Source organism: Pleurodeles waltl, chromosome 8 (genome assembly GCF_031143425.1).
Source record: "Pleurodeles waltl isolate 20211129_DDA chromosome 8, aPleWal1.hap1.20221129, whole genome shotgun sequence".
Classification (NCBI taxonomy): Eukaryota; Metazoa; Chordata; class Amphibia; order Caudata; family Salamandridae; genus Pleurodeles; species Pleurodeles waltl.
This window is the reverse complement of record NC_090447.1, coordinates 1,437,214,877-1,437,235,170: the sequence shown is the minus strand read 5'-3', so window position 1 is coordinate 1,437,235,170 and position 20,294 is coordinate 1,437,214,877. Positions and strand designations below refer to the sequence as shown.

Genomic DNA, 20,294 nt, shown 5'->3' with positions numbered 1-20,294 from the left:
GCCCCCAAACCACAGCCACCAAAATGGCCCCCCACACTTTTGCCTCCTGCTCGGATTTGTGAGTTATTGTTCCCAGGACATGGAAAAATATGTGGATTTGAGCCTGTTATTCAGATGGTCCGCCTTATAGATCCCATTCTGGGCATACCTGCTGGAATCAGAGATTCAGGACCGCCTTAGCACCGCACATACAGTCAGGGACCTCGTAATGGGGGTCACGCACTCTCCCCAATATGGTCGGGCCAAAAAATAGAGTAGCTTCTTTTCTGAGCTACAACCCAGTATATTTCATTCTTCCAAGCGCTGCATTTATTTCAAAATACAGACTTTCTTTTTCCTGTTTAAGATTATAGTCCTTTCACATATTTTCTATAATGTTTATTTGTACCGACCAAATTGTACTGCTGAATGGGCAATTACTGCCTTTGCCTAGTGAAGATTATGAGCTGTGAACCTTGTCTAAGCTTTTCAAGTGGCAGGGTTACCTGCACTATAGAAATAAACTATAGCACACAACACATTTGGCTCAGTCACAGGAGTGAGGCTTGTAGCCTGGCAGGACTTCTCACACCTCTCCAGCAGTGTAGCATGCGGCTGCCATGACCTGAAACATGAAAGATGTGCCAGGTCTGCCTGGACAGCCTTTTTGGGAAATATGTTTTAGATAAGCCTGGATTGGAAATCAAAGTATCCCTGGCAAAAATGCCCAAACCAGCTGACTTTCTCCACTCTCTCTCTTTTTTCATCCCTCCATTCTCAATGTCTTTATCTCTATCACTTCTCTCTCCCATCTTTCCCAGCCTCGTTCTCTCCTTTCTTTCTCCACACTTTGCCTCTATTGTTCTCTCCTCTTTGTCTGCTTCTGCGCTGTTCTTGCTGTAATAATCCCTGGGCGCAGCTCCAACTTCATTAGCCCATGGGAAACTGCCCAGTGAAATAAATGGCCAGTCCAACCCTGGTTTAACCACAGCAGGGCAGTGCAGGGATTGATAGAGCACGGTTTATTCCCAAAGCGCAGTCCAGATAGTGGCCAGACGCAAGGATAGGTCGATAGTCTCCTTTGTGGTACCCTAGGTTGGATCAGCATGTTTCAGCTTGCACCACAGCCTTATTTCCAGGTCCTGCACTGACCTCATTCTGTCTCACTCTTGCACCACAGCCTTATTTTCCTTATTTCCAGGGTCTGCATTGACCTCACTCCATCTACCACTGTGTCTTAAATAATTTACTTTCTTTGTTTTCACATGTTAATGTAAATGTATTTTGAAAATGTAACATTTCCTAAAAGAAGCCCCTAACATGTTGGGCATTCTGTATTATCATTTATAGGGCCTAAATATGCTTTTGGGTCAAAAATGACAGAGTATCTCTCTCACTGGGCTCTTAAAAGTTTCTAGGAAGCCTTTTCCAATGTGAGTGAGTATGAGTCGGGGTTTTAGCCTCTCTTGAAAGTGCAAGATGTGTGTGTTATGCAACCTCCAAAGTGTATTGCGTATAGCAGCCTCAGACTAGCACTTTTACTTAAGGGCATATTTATGAGCTGTTGCATCACTTTTTGTGACACAGTGGCAGCACAGACCTTGCAAATATATCTATGATGCCACACAAAGCCACTTTGTGTGGCTTCAATCAATCAATCAATCAAAGAAGTTTGTAGAGCACGCTACTCACCCGTGATGGTCTCAAGGCGCTGGGGGGGTGGGGGGGTGGGGGGAGGGAGCGGGCCAGGGAAGGTCACTGGTCGAACAGCCAAGTCTTGAGGTTCTTTCTGAAGACTAGTAGGTCTTTGGTTTTGCGAAGGTCGGTGGGGAGGGAGTTCCAGGTTTTGGGGGCGAGGTAGGAGAAAGACCTGCATCCTGTGGTGGTGTGCGGGATGCGGGGGACTGTGACTAGGGCGAGGTCGGCTGATCGGAGGTTGCCTGTGGGGGTGTGGAAGTTTACTCTTTCATTGAGGTAGGTTGGGCCGGTGTTGTGGAGGGATTTGTGTGCGTGGATGAGGATCTTGAATGTGATTCTCTTGTCTATGGGGAGCCAGTGTAGGGATTTGAGGTGTTGTGAGATTTGTTCGTGACGGGGGAGGCCAAGGACGAGGCGCGCAGCTGTGTTCTGGATTCTTTGGAGTTTGCGTTTGAGTTTGAGTGTGGTGCCGGCGTAGAGGGCGTTGCTGTAGTCCAGTCTGCTGCTGATGAGTGCGTGGGTGACTGTCTTTCTGGTCTCTGGGGGGATCCATTTGAAGGATTATTTTAGGGTGCGCAGTGTGTGGAAGCAGGAGGAGGTTAGAGCATTGATTTGCTGTGTCATGGAGAGGGCGGGGTCGAGGATGATGCCGAGGTTGCGTGCGTGGGTGGCGGGGGTGGGTGCGGGGCCTAGGGCGGTGGGCCACCAGGAGGCGTCCCATGTGGTTTTGTTGGGGCCGAAGATGATGACTTGGGTTTTGTTTGAGTTGAGCTTGAGATGGTTAGTGGTCATCCAGTTGGCGGTGTCTAGGAGAGCGGCGTGTAGGTTGGTTTTGGCGGTGGTGGGGTTGCGGGTGAGGGAGAGGATGAGTTGGGTGTCATCTGCAGGCTTTGAATGGCATCATAGATATGGAGTAAGGCAAAGCAGGGCAAATTCCTGTTTTGCCTTACTCTGCACAAGGGAGGTGTACAATGGGTGTTGCAGTGGGTTCTCCCACGCAATACCCATCGATTTTGACGCATCCCCATATATACCAACCCTGGTAAACCTGAGGATGTGCCAAAATCCTACGCCTCCCAGGTAAGACAGAATGAGAACAAATATCTCATTTTTATTATCTCTTTCTAAGTGTGCTACATCCTGCAGCAAATATAGAAAGAGGAAAAAGCCTCTCAGGATTAGTTTTGTGCAAGATGTCCCTTCCTGCACAAAAACAGTCCTGCATGCAACGCAGACACCCTTGCACCATAGTGCTCGGGTACCTGCATTAGTGCTAAGCTACCAAAACAGCACCAGAGAAGTGGGAAAGGGCAGGAATGTGCCATATTGTTTAAATACAGTGCATTCTTAGCCTTTCCGTTCGATGCAGGGCAGATCAACAGGGTGACTTGCTACGCTGTCCTGTGCCAAAAGTTCATAAATTTGGCCTTAACAGGTACCCACTAGAAATCCAGGTTAAGGAAATTGTGAAATTCGGACTATGGGCCAGATGTATTATTGTTCTATTTTGCATTCCCTAAATAGCGAATTTTAGGTAATCGCTATTTGGGAAATGCAAAATGAAATGTAACAAAATGGCGATTACCCAATAGCGATTCCTACAGGGTGGCAGTCGCTATTAGGGAGTCTCTATTAAGAAATGCAACTCCATTCGTTCCTATGGGCCTTCAGGCACATAGTTCCGAATGGTTTTGCATTTCCTAATTTGTGATTTCTTATTAGGGAATCAAAAAATAAGGAAATGCAAAACCAAGGGTGCCGAGGGCCTAAGGACCCCTTTGATGGACCACAAAAAAGAATTGTCCAAATGTTTAGTGCACACATGCCTTGGAGGCATGTGTGCGCTACATGGCACTTTAAAAAATGCATTTTAAAAATTGCACATGCTTACCATCAACTTAGAGTTGATGGTAATAGTATTTGCTAAATGCCCATTTTACATTTTGGAAATGCTTGATAAATGTGCTTATGACATCGCAAAGAGGGAATCCCTATTTGTGATTTCATATTTAGTGAATCACAAATTGTGATTCCCTATTTGGAGTTGTAATTTTAGGGAATCGCAAAAAATTGCGATTCCCTAAAATGGCACTGCCAATGCCTTGTATACATTCGGAAAGGCTATTTTGCATTTCCAAATGGTGGAATTTTGTGGTTTGCACCATTTGCGAATGCAAAATACTTTGATACATCAGGCCCTATGTTTTTAATTGAAACTATACCACTGTCAAACGAAAATTATTGCAGGCAGGGTCAGTGCGTTATTCAAGCCATTGAATGAAGGTGCCTTATGAAGGCAACACAACCGACCACACAAGGGCGCCCAAGTGCAACATACAGCTTTAAAGGGGAGAGCTGTGCAGAGTTTCATAATTTGGTTCCACCTGGAGGTGTTGTTCTATGACTGTTGCCATACCTCCCCTTTTGGAAGCACCATTCTTTTACATGTTAGGAGAAAGTGTTTTTTCTTCTTCTGCTATGCACTATGTTAATAAATATGTAAATAAAGGTAAAAAGATATAAAATGAAGGGTTAGTGGACAGACTCAATGTACACCTAGACTTCACTCAGTCTAACAAAATGGATGACTGTATTTAGGAAGTCAACAAGTTAAATTAAAGGGTCCGCAGACAATTTGCATTCCTAGATAGTTGTGCTGTAGGACAGAGAGCATATAGGCTTAAAAAACATATTGGGGTTCATTATGACCCCGGCGGTCGGCGGAAATATGGAGGAAAGTACTGCCAACAGGCTGGGGGTACATTCCTCCATATTATGACATTGGCGGTTTGGCTTCAGCCAAACCACCAATGTACCACACCTACCGCCACAGCAGTAACGGCCGCCGGGCTGGAGACTTCAATCTCCAGCCCGGCAGCCGTCACTTGGCCGCCTGCGGGATTATGACCCTGCCTACCGCCATGGTTTTCGTGGCTTCCTTACCACCATGAAAACCATGGCGGTAGGCACTATCAGTGACAGGGAATCCTTTCCCTGTCACTGATAGGGGTCTTCCACGCCCCGCCCCTCCCCAGGTTTCCCCCCCCACCTTCCTCTCCAACCCCCCCTTCATACACGCCCCTCTCGTCACACACGCACACGCATACACACCCATTCACACATTCATCCATGCATGCATAGATCCATTTACACACACATCCACACACACTTTCACAAAACTCAACATACACGCACTCACACACCCAAACATGCACACACATACAACACAACACACACCCGCATTCACGCACGCACAGACATACACACTCACACCCACACACACACAACACCTCCCACCCCCTTCCCCTGTCGGAGCACCCGACTTACCTGTAATCAGGGGGTCCTCCGGCAGGAGACGGGACGGGGCGCTGCTGCCAGCAGCAGCGTCCGCCAGCAGAACACCACCAGGCCATATTATTCTCATAATACTGCCGGCGGCCGTCTACTGGCGTGGTGCTGCTGCTGGCAGCAGCGCCACCTTTCCGCCATCTGCCGGCATGGCCTCAGCAGGATTTCTGCCATCCTTCTGGCAGAAATCCGGCTGTGGTCAATCCGGAGGACGGCTGGTAGCCGTGGCGACAGTCTTTTGGTCGATGTTGCTGTGGCAGTAGGCGTTTTTTTACCACTGGGGTCATATTGATCCCCATAACATTCAAATTTTCAAAATCCATACAAGTACTTCCACACTCAGAGAGCTTGCTGCAGAGAGTCAAGAACAAGTTTCCCTGTTGCATTGATGCACACGCCCCATTTTTTCCTTGATGCCTTACACCCTCTGAAGTTGCCAAAGGCACCATGTTAGCGCATCATAAATAAACATTCGTCACCACGCTTCATTTTCCTGAGGTCTCTAACGCAGCTCATGCTGTAGCCCACCAGGCTTCCCGATTGTGCAAAGCTGGAGACCACAGATTTCAAAAGTGAAGACAAAAAGTTTCATAAAACACATATTTTGCATCATTTTAGGTTTTGCCTTTCTTTCATATTCAAAACTCGAGAAAATGTATTTATTCCAGGCTTTAATTCAACAATATAGCATAGTCTAGTCGGTTATTTTATTATCTTCTGCCAAAAATAATATGCACTAGGGAGCACCGTGTTTGTTCCTGTTCCTCTTACAGATGCAGCGAAAATGGTGCAGAGTTTTTGTTTTATTGCTGCAACAGTGCATAATTTATGTAATCTGGCACCTGGTGCCCCTCATATTTTGAGGTTTGTTTAGTAACCTCCCATCACAGTGTATCCATGTGAAATGGTGTAAGCTAAATAAACGGAGATTATCATAACAGTTATTAGTGTAAGAAAACATACTTTAGAGCATCAATAGCAGGTCAGGATTTAGCCCAGTTCGCCGTTTGCATTGGTGAGTATTAGGTAACATTGTTTTTTACTTTTCTGAATAGTTGTCTACGTAAAACATTCTCGGAGTTTTTAGCATCGCAACGATGTATTCTGGGCAAGGCCAGGGCTTTATTTGTATTGTAGCAATTTTATAGTGTTTACTACCCATAGCTGAGGTGCTGAAGTGCTTACCCATATGGATAGAAAGAATCATGTCTAGAGGCTGTTGTGGTTTTTTAAGCCTCTATGGAAAGTGTTCTCCTGTTCTACATGATGCCCACCGAGATGAGGTTATTGCACTCTTGGACACAGAGCCTGGCAGTGTAATGGGTGAAGATATTTGAGAGATAGACACACAAATTCTAGTTATAGTAAAGGCTAACCAGCGTAGCTACATGTGCAGTCCGATGCTGTGTACCCATAAACTAAAAGTGATGGTAATCCGAGAAGACCCAGTAATCCATACAGCGACTTGCACTGTGCACCGATGTTGTTGAATGAGTAAAAGAATACTGAAACTGAAAAATGGGAATTGGTGACAAAAAATTTGTACCATTTTATTTTATGGTGACTGGCTATATCTGCCAGCCACCTAGGGCACCACCAGCAAGGGGGTAGCAAGCTCAAATATAGTCCAGTTGCCAGGGAAGGTGGCAACACAATGTTGGCAATGATGATTGCAACTAGCCTTCTGGATCGTTTAAGGACCTCATACCTTATTTAGACCACCTAGGGCCTGATTACGAGTTTGGAGGTCGAATAAACTAGACCACCAAACTCCGGTGGTGGTGGCCTCCCCACTGGCCCCATTACAAGTTTTCCACTGGGCTGACAGGCCGAAAATATGCAGCGGCATTGGACTCAGCTCCACATGGAGCCGAGTCCAATGCCGTTGTACATTAGGGCCGACCAGCACCATCGGAATTCAGACAGTGCGCATTCTGATGGTGCTGGGGAGGGGGTCCCCTGCACTGCCTATGGGCGTGGGCAGTGCAAGGGGCTCCCTGTGGCCACTGCTCTTGTTCTCCGCCAGCCTTTTCATGGCAGTTGAACCGCCATGAAAATACAGGCAGAGAACATGGTTGTAATCAGCACAGCAGTGCTAACTTCAGCGCTGTCGTGGCTGATTTCAACCACGACTGCCATCATCCCGTCGGGATCAAAGATCCTGGCGGGGACGGCGTTTTTTTGGCAGTCCAACCACCAGGGTTGTAATGTGGCAGTTGGACCACCACATCCGCGGCAGTCCGACTGCGACCGTAATAGGGCCCTAGTCCTTGCCTTTACTTCGAGCCATGAACAGCTTTTGACCAATCTAGAAGTGCTGTCAATCCCGCATTTTAAAGTTTATTTTGTAAAGGACAAGTGTGAATTTTTTTTGTGTTGACTGCAGCTCTGTAATTGTCTGCTTCTCTAGATGCATCGAATTCAGGAGTGTTAAAAAGTCATGTCATGCAGCAAAAACTTATTTTCAGTACAGACTTTGGTCTGTAGTGGGGTCCAGTGCTCTAGCATTTTTTCTGTGCGTGGGATCAAAAAAACATTATTGCTGAAAGCTATGCTGTCCTAATAAAATAGTGTGAACATGTGCATTGGCAAGATTGTACCAATTCATTTGCTTACACATTTGTACCCCTTCCGCTCTCTTTACAGATGACCGGTCCACGGTGTTACTAACGGATGCCGACTTTGGGGAGGCCTCAAAGCAGAAGTCGCTGACGGTCACGCACACCGTTCATTACCAGTCAGTGTCTCAGGCGACCGGTCCCCTGGTGGATGTGTCGGATGCTCGGCCAGGAACCAGTAAGTGGGCTTGATGCCAATTCTCAGTTTGCTGACCTTGGCTCACTAGTAGCCAGTAGTAGTTTTGGATAACTCCATAAGGTGTCCTCTGTACATAGAGTCCTCCTGCACAGCAACGACTCTCCACTCGCAGCCTTGCGCTCCAGGCTCAGTGCTACTCATGACTTGTGATCTGTGACACAGGATGAAACATGGGTTTAGAGGCAAATAAGCTGCATTTGATCTGACAATTGAACAATGTGTCTCAAATACAGGTAAAACACCATTGAATGACTGCCAATTCCATGCACATCTACATTAGAGATGATGTGTGTCTTAGACAATTAAAGCTTTTGTTTCCATTGGAGTTTTCTTGGGATTTTCATAATGGCATCTATGCATGTGGAACTTTGTAACTGTAAAGAAGGTGCCAATATTTCACGTCACTCTTCCTCGAGGAGATAATCTAAAGAAGTTTATTAACTACACATATCCTAGCCAGGCTAGCCAGATTCAATAAGTTGCCTGTTTCTTTTGAGGTACCATAATAGCAGGGCAGAAGTCATGCTGAAACAATAGCTCTCCCAAAATCCCTTTCAGCTCATGCTTACCACCTGTTGTCTCAAGGCAGCAAGATGGCTCTCTGGAGACATCTGAAGATCACAGGTCTGAATCCTGGCACCAAATCACTACCATTCGATTGAATAAGGTTAACATAGGTTATTGACAGTGCTTAGAAATAGTGAAATTCTCAGTAAAGGCAGGAAAAGAAAACTTAGAAGTGTGAGAAGCTATCAAATCATCGGCACAGACAGGAAGAGAGCTAGTGTCAATATTATATAAATCTGTGCTATGTCTGATCTGGTGAAGCCTTGAATTTAATACATCTATTTTTGTAATTATCTGACCAACATTGTACACAGTATAAAAGCAATTTCATCCATAATGCACGTTGTGTTTAGATCCCTGCCTTAGAAGAACTGTCTTGCTTAACTGGACACTAGACTGGCCTCCCTTAACCATCTAGCCATCCCCCACACTGTGCATTGGTGGTCTGTAGGGGAACTAATTACATATTATCCCTTTCACATTGGGAACTTCTTCCCATCCTATGAGTCGGTGGAAAAACTCTTTATAGCTGCTTGGTAAAAAACATAAAACATCATACAATTCATCATGATTTAAGTATTATTTTAATTGAAGTACATCAAATGATTACTATTTTAAATTACTGGACAATGCTATGTGGAAATAAACTCAAAACATAAAGAAAAGAAATACTAACTTCAATCATTTATGTGGTGATAGAAATGGAGTCTTTGGTTGGTAGTCAGGTTACCCCCTGTCCAAGCAAGGACCCTCACTCTAGTCAGGGTAAGTCACACACAATCCAAATTATTCTCTGCCCACCCTCTGGTAGCGTGGCACTGAGCAGTCAGGCTTAACTTACAAAGCAATGTGTAAAGTATTTGTGCAATAAATCATGCAATAACACTGTATAAACACCACAAAAATACACCACACAGGTTTAGAAAAATATAGAATATTTATCCAGATAAAATGAGGTCAAGATTTGATAAGTACATGTTGAAATATCACTTTAGAAAATGATAACAAGAGTCTTAAGTTCTTAAAAGCAATAAGTCTCTTTTGCAAGCACAAGGTACCTGGTTTGCGTCTAAATTATCCGCAAGGGACCGCAGAGGAGGAGATGCGTAGAAAACTGTGAGGTGCGCGTCGGTTTCTCTGGGCGCACACAGACGATGCGTCGATATTTTCCATGCAGCAAGGGCCTAGCGTCGATTTCCAGCGCACGGACTTGGATCCTCTTCAGGTTGCGGAGTATTTGGACGCCCCGGGGACGATGCAGGGAAGTCCTGGGCGTGCGGAACAAAGTCATAGGAGCTATCGATCCAGTGGGCAATGCGTGGAAATTTCTGTCACACAGCAGGTGCTGCGTCGATTCTTCTCGCAAGACGTCGGGCTGCGCCATTCCGGCTCGGCTATGGGTCAATCCAGTGGGCTGTGCGTAGAAGTTCCGGTTGCAGCGCTGGCGCTGCATCGATCTCCACTCGGGGAGCCGGGCTGCGTCGTTCCGGTTCGGCGTGCGGTGATTTTCTCACACGATGCAGGCTGTGCATCGATTCCGGCAGGCTGTGCGTTGATTTTTAACCGCACAAGGAGTTCTTTGCAGAGATGAAGTCTTTTTGGCCCTGAGACTTCAGAAAACAGAAGGCAAGCTCAATCCAAGCCCTTGGACAGCACTTCTCAGCGGGCAGCAAGGCAGCAGTCCTTTTTAGCAAAGCAGTCAGGTGAGTCCTTTAGGCAGCCAGGCAGCTTCTCTTGTCAGGTTGCAGGTTCTGGTTCAGAGTTTCTTCCCCAGTGGTATTTTGTCCGGAGGTGTCTGAGTTGGTAGGGTCAGAGACCCTGTTTAAATATCCAAATGTGCCTTTGAAGTGGGGGAGACTTCAAAGAGTGGCTTAGAAGTGCACAAGGTCCCCTTTCAGTTCCATCCTGTCTGCCAGGGTCCCAGTAGGGGGTTTAGCAGTCCATTGTGTGAGGGCAGGCCGCTGTCCTTTGACATGTAAGTGTCAGGTCCTCCATCCAGCCCAGGAAGACCCATTCAGTATGCAGATGTGTGCAGGTGTGACTGAGGTGTGTGTTTGGGGTTATCTGAGTGAAATGCACAAGGGAGCTGTCAACTAACCCAGCCAGACCTGGATTGCAAGGCACAGAAGGATTTAAGTGCAGAGAAATGCGACTTTCTAAAAGTGCCATTTCTTAAATAGTAATATTAAATCCAACTTCACCAGTCAGCAGGATTTTGTATTACCATTCTGGCCATATGGAATATGACCTTGTTACTCCTTTCAGATCAGAATCTACCACTCAAACAGTATATGATGGTAGCCCTAATGCTAGCCTATGAAAGGAGCAGGCCTCACAGCAGTGTAAAACGAATTTAGGAGTTTTACACTACCAGGACAATAAACTACACAGGTACATGTCCTGCCTTTTCCCTACATAGCACCCTGCCCTATGGGCTACCTAGGGCCTACCTTAGGGGTGACTTATATGTAGAAAAAGGGGAGTTTAAGGCTTGACAAGTACTTTTAAATGCCGAGCCGAATTGGCAGTGAAACTGCACACACAGGCCTTGCAATGACAGGCCTGAGACATGGTTAGGGGGGTACTTATGTGGGTGGCACAATCAGTGCTGCAGGGCCACTAGTAGCATTTACTCCTCAGGCCCTGGGCACATGTAGTGCACTTTTACTAGGGACGTATATGTAAATTAAATAAGCCAATTGGGTATGAGCCAATGTCACCATGTTTTAAGGGAGAGAGCATATGCACTTTAGCTTTGGTTGGCAGTGGTAAAGTGCGCAGAATCCTAAAACCAGCAAAAACACTGTCAAAAGGTGGAGGGAGGCAGGCAAAAAGTTGAGGGTGACCATCCTAAGGCTGTCAGGTCTAACATGTGGCATTGTAGGTCATTCACATTTTATTAATAGAAGAGTATCATTAGAATAAGTCAGCCCCAACAGACATCCCCATACTAATGAGTAGAGAAAAGATACAGATGCAATGGAATTAGGTGTCAACAGAGGGAATTTTCTGCGGAACCCACCTTCAGTTCGTGCAACAAAAATATATGTTGTCCCCTTAAATTGGCAATTGGAAAAGTGATTCATCTTTGCACTTAACAATGCTAGAATGGATAAAGTACCTGCATTTCGATAAGCAAACACGAACCTTGGGACGTGCCTCGCTAAGTTGTGTCCCTGTGGAAGACTGTAAACTCTATAGAGAATGCAACCCAGCAGGGTGTTCCAATGTAGGTGTAGTTTCTTTCTGTGGTGACCTTTAGGCGGGAGACCAAGCCAGTTATAGGACTAGACTAGGGCTAAGCATGTTTACAATTGGAAAAACTGCTCTTTTAATTTTATGACTGCAAAAGTGCCTTGTGGCAAAACATTGAATAATTACCTACTGCTGAGTTAGGGTGGGAAGCTCTTTTACGAAAAGGATCTAATTGAGTTAAAAAATTTCCAACGTTTTTATTATGGAGACAACAAGGAAGAGAAGCAGAGGCGTTTCTGGACAGAAAATACACAAGAATAAAACCATAAATCCCTGCCTCTTCACTGAACCATTATTGGTCCCCTGGGAGTTAGGATTTAGAATCCTATGATGCTGAATTCAGGGCTGATTCAGTGCCATCGAAACAGAAGGCAGACATTACCAGCTCCAGAAACCTGCATACATGACAATATTTATAATACAGAAGGAGGAAGATTAAAAAAAAAATTATCAGGGGAGTTTATTTTCCCTATTGACTTGTTTAAAAGTGGGTGACAATTTCAGGGGAGAGAAATTTAAATAAAAGCCATTTTTGACTTTGCAAATCGTGAGTCTTCAGCCTGCGTCGGGTCTGTTACTACATAAGAACATGTGGTTTGGGGCTGGTAATAAACTGGTGTTACCAGCATCTAATGTGACTCCTTAAGAAAGTAAATAAGTATCAAACACCACTCAATAAACATATTTTCGGTGGCCCTTTCTGGACTGAGCGTGCATGTAGTGTGACCCTTTTAGGAAAGTGCCATATTTCTTGCATAGTTACTCACACTTTCTGCCTGATGTCAGTGTGTTTGGACTTACAGTCACTGGGATTCTGCTACCTAGGACCCCAGTGACTGTGCTCTCTCCTCTAAATTTAGTTTGTTGGTAACCTTTCACATTATAAGGCACCTCTCAGGTAGACCCTTCAACCCAAGAGCAGGGTGCATGTCTCTAAGTGTGAGGGTACCCCTGCATGAGCGGGGTGCTCCTACAGATCCCAGGCCAATTCCTGGACTCTGTAAGTGCAGGGAAGCCATTTTATAGTATGCAGTGGACATTGGTCAGCATGAGTGGCCCAACTGCATAATGGCTGCTCCGAACCTAGGCACGTTTGGTATCAAACATGTTGGAATTAGGCAACTACACTGATTCCAGTGTTAGTTGTATGATACTATGTATTCTGGGAGTTCTGCCTGTGCAGCCTTACAGGGTCTAGCTGACAGCCCACGCTGCGGCTGACCCCAGACACTGTTCTGCCCTCCTGCTGATGAGCCAGGCTCAGGCCAGAGAAAAAGAACAAAGGATTTCCTGCAAGGGAGAGATTTGACCACCTCTTCCTGTGTATTAGGTGTCCCAGGGGTGGGGTGACCTCTGAGCGCCACCAGACTATTTTGAAGGGCACATTTGGTGCCCATCTTGCATAATCAGGTTTGCACTGGTTTAGGAACCCCCAGGTCCCGCTCTGGCATGAAACTACACAAAGTGCAGGGGAGTGACAACCCCCCCTCCCCAGCTTCTCCCCTAGAGAGGAGCACAGAGCTCTGCCAGGTGACCACTTGATTCTGCCATCTTGGAAATAAAATGTGCGGAGGCCCCTGGGAGCATCTGCCTTGCTAAGCCAGGTAGATGATGTCCCTGACCCCCTCTAATAGGTGGGTAGACTTTTTAAGCAACTCTCTGCAAGACATCTTCTGCTTCTGCCCTCTGGAACCGCTGCTGGCCTTTGCTGAAACTGAAAAACTCTGCTTCCGGTAGGAAGGCTCCATTTGCAACATTGTTTCTTCAGATCCTGCAAAAATTCAGCAACATCCAAAGTTGTGCATCCTCCAGGGTCACAATGGCTCTTTTGCACCAGGAAGCAGAAAGAAATCTCCCTTGGAGTGAAGGAGTCACTCCCCTACAACCGCAGGCACCTCAAGAACAACGTCGACTGGCTGGTAAGGTCAGCTGTCCACGGACATCTGAAGATCCTCAACACAGGCGGTGAGCCTGTGGCCTCCTCTGGGTCCTGCTTGTCTTCTATCCAAGATGGGAGACCGTGGGCCCCCGCCACTGGATTGTCACCCCTGTGCACTGCGACTGTTGCACTTGCCAAGGCTTGTTGACTCTTCCTCTGGTAGATCTTCCGGCTCCAAGAAGCCCCGTCTTCCAGCACTCTATAAACCAAACATCAGCTCCTTTCCTGCAACTTCTGCAATGTGGGACTTCTTCTTTGCTGGGCTGGTAAAGCCACTTTGTGACTCCCTGTGTCCAGTACCTGTGGGTCACTCATGAGGACTCCATCTACTTCTGTTGGCCTTCCTGTGTGCTGAGGGCCAGCTCTGACTTCCCCTCCTGGGTTGAGTCTTCTAGACCCTGCTGGTCCCCAACACTTTGCAAACTCTTCTTCAGCTCCTGTTTGCATTTGTCAGTGCTTGTTGGTGACCTAGCTGACCACTAACCCTCCTGCAATCCAGCAACCATCATGGGGCAGCTCATAGGTGACTACTGGGATTTTCCGCAGCTCCTGGACCCCACCGCTGGACTTCTTCATCCACAGACGTTCAGGAACTTCACCTTCAGGAGAGTGGGCATTGCCATCTGTACCGCCTGGGCACCTCCAAGGGTGGTGGACTCGGTCCCCTTCCTTTGCAGGTCCTACACATCTGGAATCTATCCCTGGGTTCCCCCAGCCTGGTCTATGGGTCGTGACAGCAGCTGAACAATCTGAGGCATCCACTTTCTTCAGAAAGAGTCCCTGTCTCCCTTTGCATCTGGGTCCCTGGTGTAGGTATTTCTGTCTTCTGGTTATCCTAGAGTAGGGGCATTCTCCATCCATCCTCGTGCCTGCTGGTATCCTGAGAGTCCACTGGGAAGGGTCCTGAATTCCAAAAACTCCAACCATTACTCTCTGTGTTAGTTTATGGGACAACTGAATGAATAACTATCTTACTCCTGGTTGCTAGGTCACTTTCTGTACTTACTTCTGGTGTTCCTAATTGCTCCCAGCCCCTAGCTAACTACCACACTTACCTTGGCTGGAGTCACCATTTCACATTTCATTTTTTTAGTATATGGTTTCACCGTCTCCTAGGGCCCTGTATATTTCTATGCAATTTCTGATGGTTATTTTGTGTATATATATTGTGCGTAATGTCTCCAAAGGGAGATATACCAATGCAGTTTAGTAGTAGTGCTGTATTACAGTATCCTTTATTTTTGCAACACTTGCGTGTTTCTTTCTTGTGAGTGAGTTACTTACTGACTGCTGTGGTATTGCACGTGCTTTACATATCTCCTGGATCAGCTTTAGCTGCTCGCCTCTGCTACCCCTAGAGAGCTTCTGCTATCTGGACACCTATTCACGATCAGTAAGGGTTGCCTGGACTCAGTATAGGGTGCCACACCATAGGTGTACACCATAAACTGAGCCAGCCTCCCACAACCCTGTGCAGTGCTGGCCTTCATTATGAGTAGGTTTGAACTATACAAGTACATATACATGCATACATACACACATGCATGCAGACATACATCAGTCTATGTAATGAGGTTGATTAATTAAGGAATGCAGGAAGGTTTATTCCAACATCATTAAAACGTAAGCATTGATAAAACCATAAAATTCAGCTTGACATTAAGTGCTAGAGACAAATTTGGCATTCTAGACCTCCAGAAGAAAGCCCACTTTTGTTGAAGTGGGACAGCAACATGCGTGATTCAAAAGGACAAGCTTACTTTCCTGGCTAGCCTGACCATATTCCAGACTCAGAAAACAAACTAAAAATGTAGGTGACATTTCAAACTTTATCCATCATAATGGTATTAATGTTACACACAGTATGTATTGATTTTTGCTCACCCAAAGACTTTAGGAAAAAACACATCTGTTATTGGCTATAGAGATATTTTGTGAAGTTACTAGATTGTTTAATTTAGATCAGGGACAAAAGGTGTACCCTAGAGGGGCTGGCAGAAGGATGCACAATTCCTGCCAACTGAGATGTTATTAAGTGCCTTTTCCCTCCAGGACACCAGCTTAGAATATAAATCAAACATTTAGGGTGAGTTGAGTTGTGCCAGTGAGAACGTTTTGCTCCTCTGGCACTTCTAAGCTATTGATTTTGCATGCTGGTATCTAAAAAAAACATGTGGCAGGTCAAGCGCTGTGCAGGAAAAGTAACAGGCTAAAAAATGCGATAATACATTTGTATTTCTAGAAGTCAATATTTTCCCCAAATGAATTTATTTTTACTAAACGTTGTAGGAGAAGCATTAGCATGGCAGGACTAACACTACTGCCATCCTTATATTGGGGCATTGCAGGGTGTTAGATGGTAGCCTAAAAAGCACACAGTAAAGAAAGTGAGACTGTTGTAGTGTCAAAAAAATAAAAAGTGCACAATGATGGACTGGTGATGAGTAAGTGTGAGAAAGTGTCCATGAACAGGCAAGGTTTACTTACAGGCAATTCCCGGAACTGTAATGTACGCATCTTGGGCCAGATGTAGCAAAATTCTGAATTGCGACCCGCAAATTGTGAGTCAGATCGACTCGCAATTTGCAAGTCGCAATCCAGAATGTTGGATGGTGTCCCTGACACCATCTGCGATTCACAAGGGGGTCGCAAAGGCCCACCTCATGCATATTCATGAGGTGGGTCGCAATTTTGCCCTTGAGAATCGCGGCACTCACAGGGATGGTGGCCTGCTGGAGACAGCAGACCACCATGTCTGTGACTGCTTTTAAATAAAGCAGTTTTTTTTGTTGTTGTAATGCAGCCCGTTTTCCTTAAAGAAAAACGAGATGCATTACAAAACTAAAAAAATGAAATGTTTTTTCGTGCCTGCTCTGAAAAAATGTTTTTAATGCCATTCACAAAGGGGATTGCTGCATTCGCGGTCACAAAGTAATCTGGCATTCTACTGCGACTCGCAATTAGGAAGGGGACTCCCCTTCCTAATTGCGAATCACACACCCGTTTTGCGATTCGGTAACCAGGTTACCGAATCTCAAAAGGGGTTTTGTGCATTGCATACTGCAGTTTGCACGTCGCAAACAGCAAAATTCGCTGTTTGCGAGGTGCAAACTGTTTGCTACATCTGGCCCCTTGTGTGTTGTATTGTATGGATAAATGAATACCCCTAGATCCAGTCTCGTGCCTGAAGTCAGTACATTCTCCATGACCCCAAGTTCTAACCAGATTCAACAGAACATACCTAACTATACAATAACATAGTCAGAATATCGACAACCATTATATTGTGAGGCTAAGTGTAGGTAGGCATAGGTTTGCTATACTTAACTCATCATATATGTACCGTGATGACATATATATATATATATATATATATATATATATATATATATATATATATCTTCAAGGCACAACGATTTAGACTTAATAATAGTAAATATATATTTACCTAAAGATACTGTTCGTACCATGTGTTTCTGTAGATGCGCATGCTCTGCAACTTCTTGTCATCTAGGGCCTTATTTACAATATTTTGGCCCAGGGCAGCACCGCAAGGCTTCTTGCTGCTCTACCCTGCATCCAAAGAAAAGGGCAGGAATGCGTCATATCTATGAGATACAGCTAATTCCTGTCCTCTTCCACTGTGCTGGCTCACAATTGGCTGCCATGCACCAATGCAGGCACCCTTCCAACATGGTGCAAGGGTGTCTGCCTTGTAGGAATGATTGTTTTTGTGCAGGAAGGGGGTCCTTGTTGCACAAAAAAAACAATGGAGGCGTTTTTCTCCTTCTATGTGTGCTGCAGAATGCATTGCACATTGAAAGAGGAAGAAACGAGGAGGATTTAATTTTTTTCTCCCTGTTACGCCTCCCCTGGGGAGGCATAGGCTTTTGACGCATTCCCAGGTTAACAAATCCATGAGTGTAAAGAGACCTCACAAAACAACAAAAAGTGATGGGTGGAAATGAATCGTCCTCCCTTCCTAACTACAATAAAATTGTCTGAATTGAGTTCATTTCCACTGTGGCACCATATGCTAATCAGCCTTGACCCCTCACCCAAGCAACCATCTCACCTGAACAGTAGGGATCATAGCTTTTAAAGGGCTTCAGAAGTGTGTACCAGAATAAGCGTACTCAGAGGACTGGTCAACTGACAGGGCTAATGGCTATACTATGTTGTGATTGATTGTTTTGGCATGTTCACATGTCAACATCGTTTTTTGTAATAGAGTCCTTTGAGGCCCCGTCAAGGCCTGGGAAAGCACTATAGAAATGTTACTATACAAAACAATACATTACTGTTACATACGACTCTCACTGAGTTAGAGGATTGCCGCTGACATCTGCTGTGATCTGCAAATAACAAGCACGACTCCCCTTCTTCTTGGACCGCTCATTAGCATAGGTCCACCTACTTTAGGCCTTTTTCTTGGAAGGAGTTATCTGTCTGATGAAAGACCTGCTGAGAATTAACTGTGCACAGTTGGACATTGATTAACTCATGATACTCAAATCTAGAATTCCTATTGTGTTCCTATATTGTATTTTGAATATGTTTATTCACTATTGTGATGTGGCAACAATGGTAACAAAATTCCACGCTTCCCTGGCAGCACTCACAGAGAGCCTGTCAGTGTAGCACCATCTGTGTGCCCTCCATCGAAGCACAGAGCCAGTTTGGATAACTGTGGAAATGGTGAAGGAAGAGAGAAAGCACATGCGGTTCCAGGGGGCAGATGGATGTAGCCTCCCACATGTCTCTGAGGTGCCTCCATAGCAACTGAAAGCAGGACAGATGGCTTGAAGTGGGGGTGTATATAACATAAAATTATAGATGTGTAAAAAGTGATTAACACAGCTGTTTTCCCCTCAGGGTTTTGAGTGACAATATAAACATCTCAAGCTTTGTTCTCATTTTCATTTTGATGTTACTCTGAGCCACTTGGTGAAGCATCTCAATTATTCACTATTACCCATCTATGATTCCAAATGGTAATGTTCTGGATGAACTCAAAGCAAGCACGTTTAATGCTTAAAAAAATGTTATAAAGATTGGCTGCACTTCTTACCCGAACAGCATCTTACATTGACAGTCTGAAGTTGAACTTCTTCCAAGTATCTGTTTAATGATAAGTGGATCCACAAATTCGAGACTTGAGTGGCATAAGCTGATCAGTGGCCTACTTTGCACAGTTAGCTCTCAGTAGATCTTTCATCAGACAGATTACTCCTTCCGAGAACAAGACCTAAAGTAGGTGGACATTTGCGAATGACTGGTCCAGGAAGAAAGGGAGTCCTCCTTGTTATTTGCAGATCACAGCAGATGTCAGTGACAATCCTTTAACTCACTGAGCAATCATACCTGCATAGGTTTACAAGAAAGTGTCTTCCATAGCAAGATGCGATAAAAAAAAACGTTTCTTTATTGAGTAAGGCTTTAATACATAAGAATGATCGCCACACTGTCCCAACACAACCTCTGGGTCGGTGTCAAGTTGTCTTGGCCAATCAAGATCCAGTGGGCTGTCTGGTGGTTGATTCTAAATGAGTTAATAGTCAAGGTTCAATGTGTAGCTGACAAAGGGCGATTTTATTAGAGGCAACACAAAACACTCCTCTGACTTTTGTTCTGCAGCAGCTAGAGGCACTAGAATCTCCTAGACAGAAGATATGCATTGAAGGCCACTTAATTCATGAGACATGGCTGCAGTTCTGTGTGAGGAAACAATACACACTCACCATGGTCACAATCTAACACTTGGGATTGCGTTTAATGAATTGTCAGTGTAACAACATCTCGTCGTGTCATGACGGTGTGGGGAGGGGTGCTTGTTCCAAGAGCACTACCCCTCTATCCCACCCCACCCGACTGTTGACACTGTTGAGTCCAGGGAGGGACCACGACTAACAGGAGATGAAGTGAGTAGTGTTACCCTTTCTCAACAATGGTAATAAATAGCACAATATACCCCACACATCTGTATATATGGTTAATGCATTGTTTTAATAAACAAGATATTTAACCACAACTAGAATGCTAGGGGTTAAACTTGTGCTGTATAATACACTCACATTGAACAGACCTCATCAGTATTAGGTCGATTGTTTCCCTATGTAAATGAATTGTTACATGCAATCTGTGAGACAGTAAAAAGTGTTTTTCTCATGTCAGTTTGTTTGTATGACAGAATATCAAGAATAACAATATCAACATGAAAGAGTATTGTGTCAAAAGTATTGTCTACATAAATAACAAGTTTACATGGTTTATCTGTAAACTACCAAAATACCATGTCAAAAATATTGTGGAACAGATATCGTCAAAAAACAATAATTAAATCAAAATATTAATATATTGCATCATAATCATGAGTAATGTATTTAAAATATTAAACTACTAAATATATTAATATAATTAAGATTAAACCGTTTTAGTAAGTAGTGTACATTAAAATATAAATATATATATATATATATATATATATATATATATGTATAAATATATACATATATATATATATATTTATTCTTTAAAAACTATGAAAAATAGCACTTTCTGAAAAATTTCACTTTAACTTTAAAGTAAAAATCAAGGAAAGGTAGAAGCAGGCCATGCGACATCTGGGAACACTACCAGGCGTATCTGGCCAGATGAGAGAATGCAGTGAATGAGGGCCATGATGGGCGGG

General features: G+C 44.7%; 1 protein-coding gene across 1 annotated transcript in view; it reads left to right on the top strand.

Annotated features, from left to right (window-relative positions):
• Nucleotides 1–20,294, top strand: part of DSCAM (DS cell adhesion molecule) — a 1,000,736-nt gene that overhangs the window by 912,392 nt on the left and 68,050 nt on the right. The window contains exon 30 of the mRNA XM_069202587.1: nucleotides 7,672–7,821. Coding sequence (XP_069058688.1) covers nucleotides 7,672–7,821 — 150 coding nt within the window. The remainder of the gene's footprint in view (nucleotides 1–7,671; nucleotides 7,822–20,294) is intronic.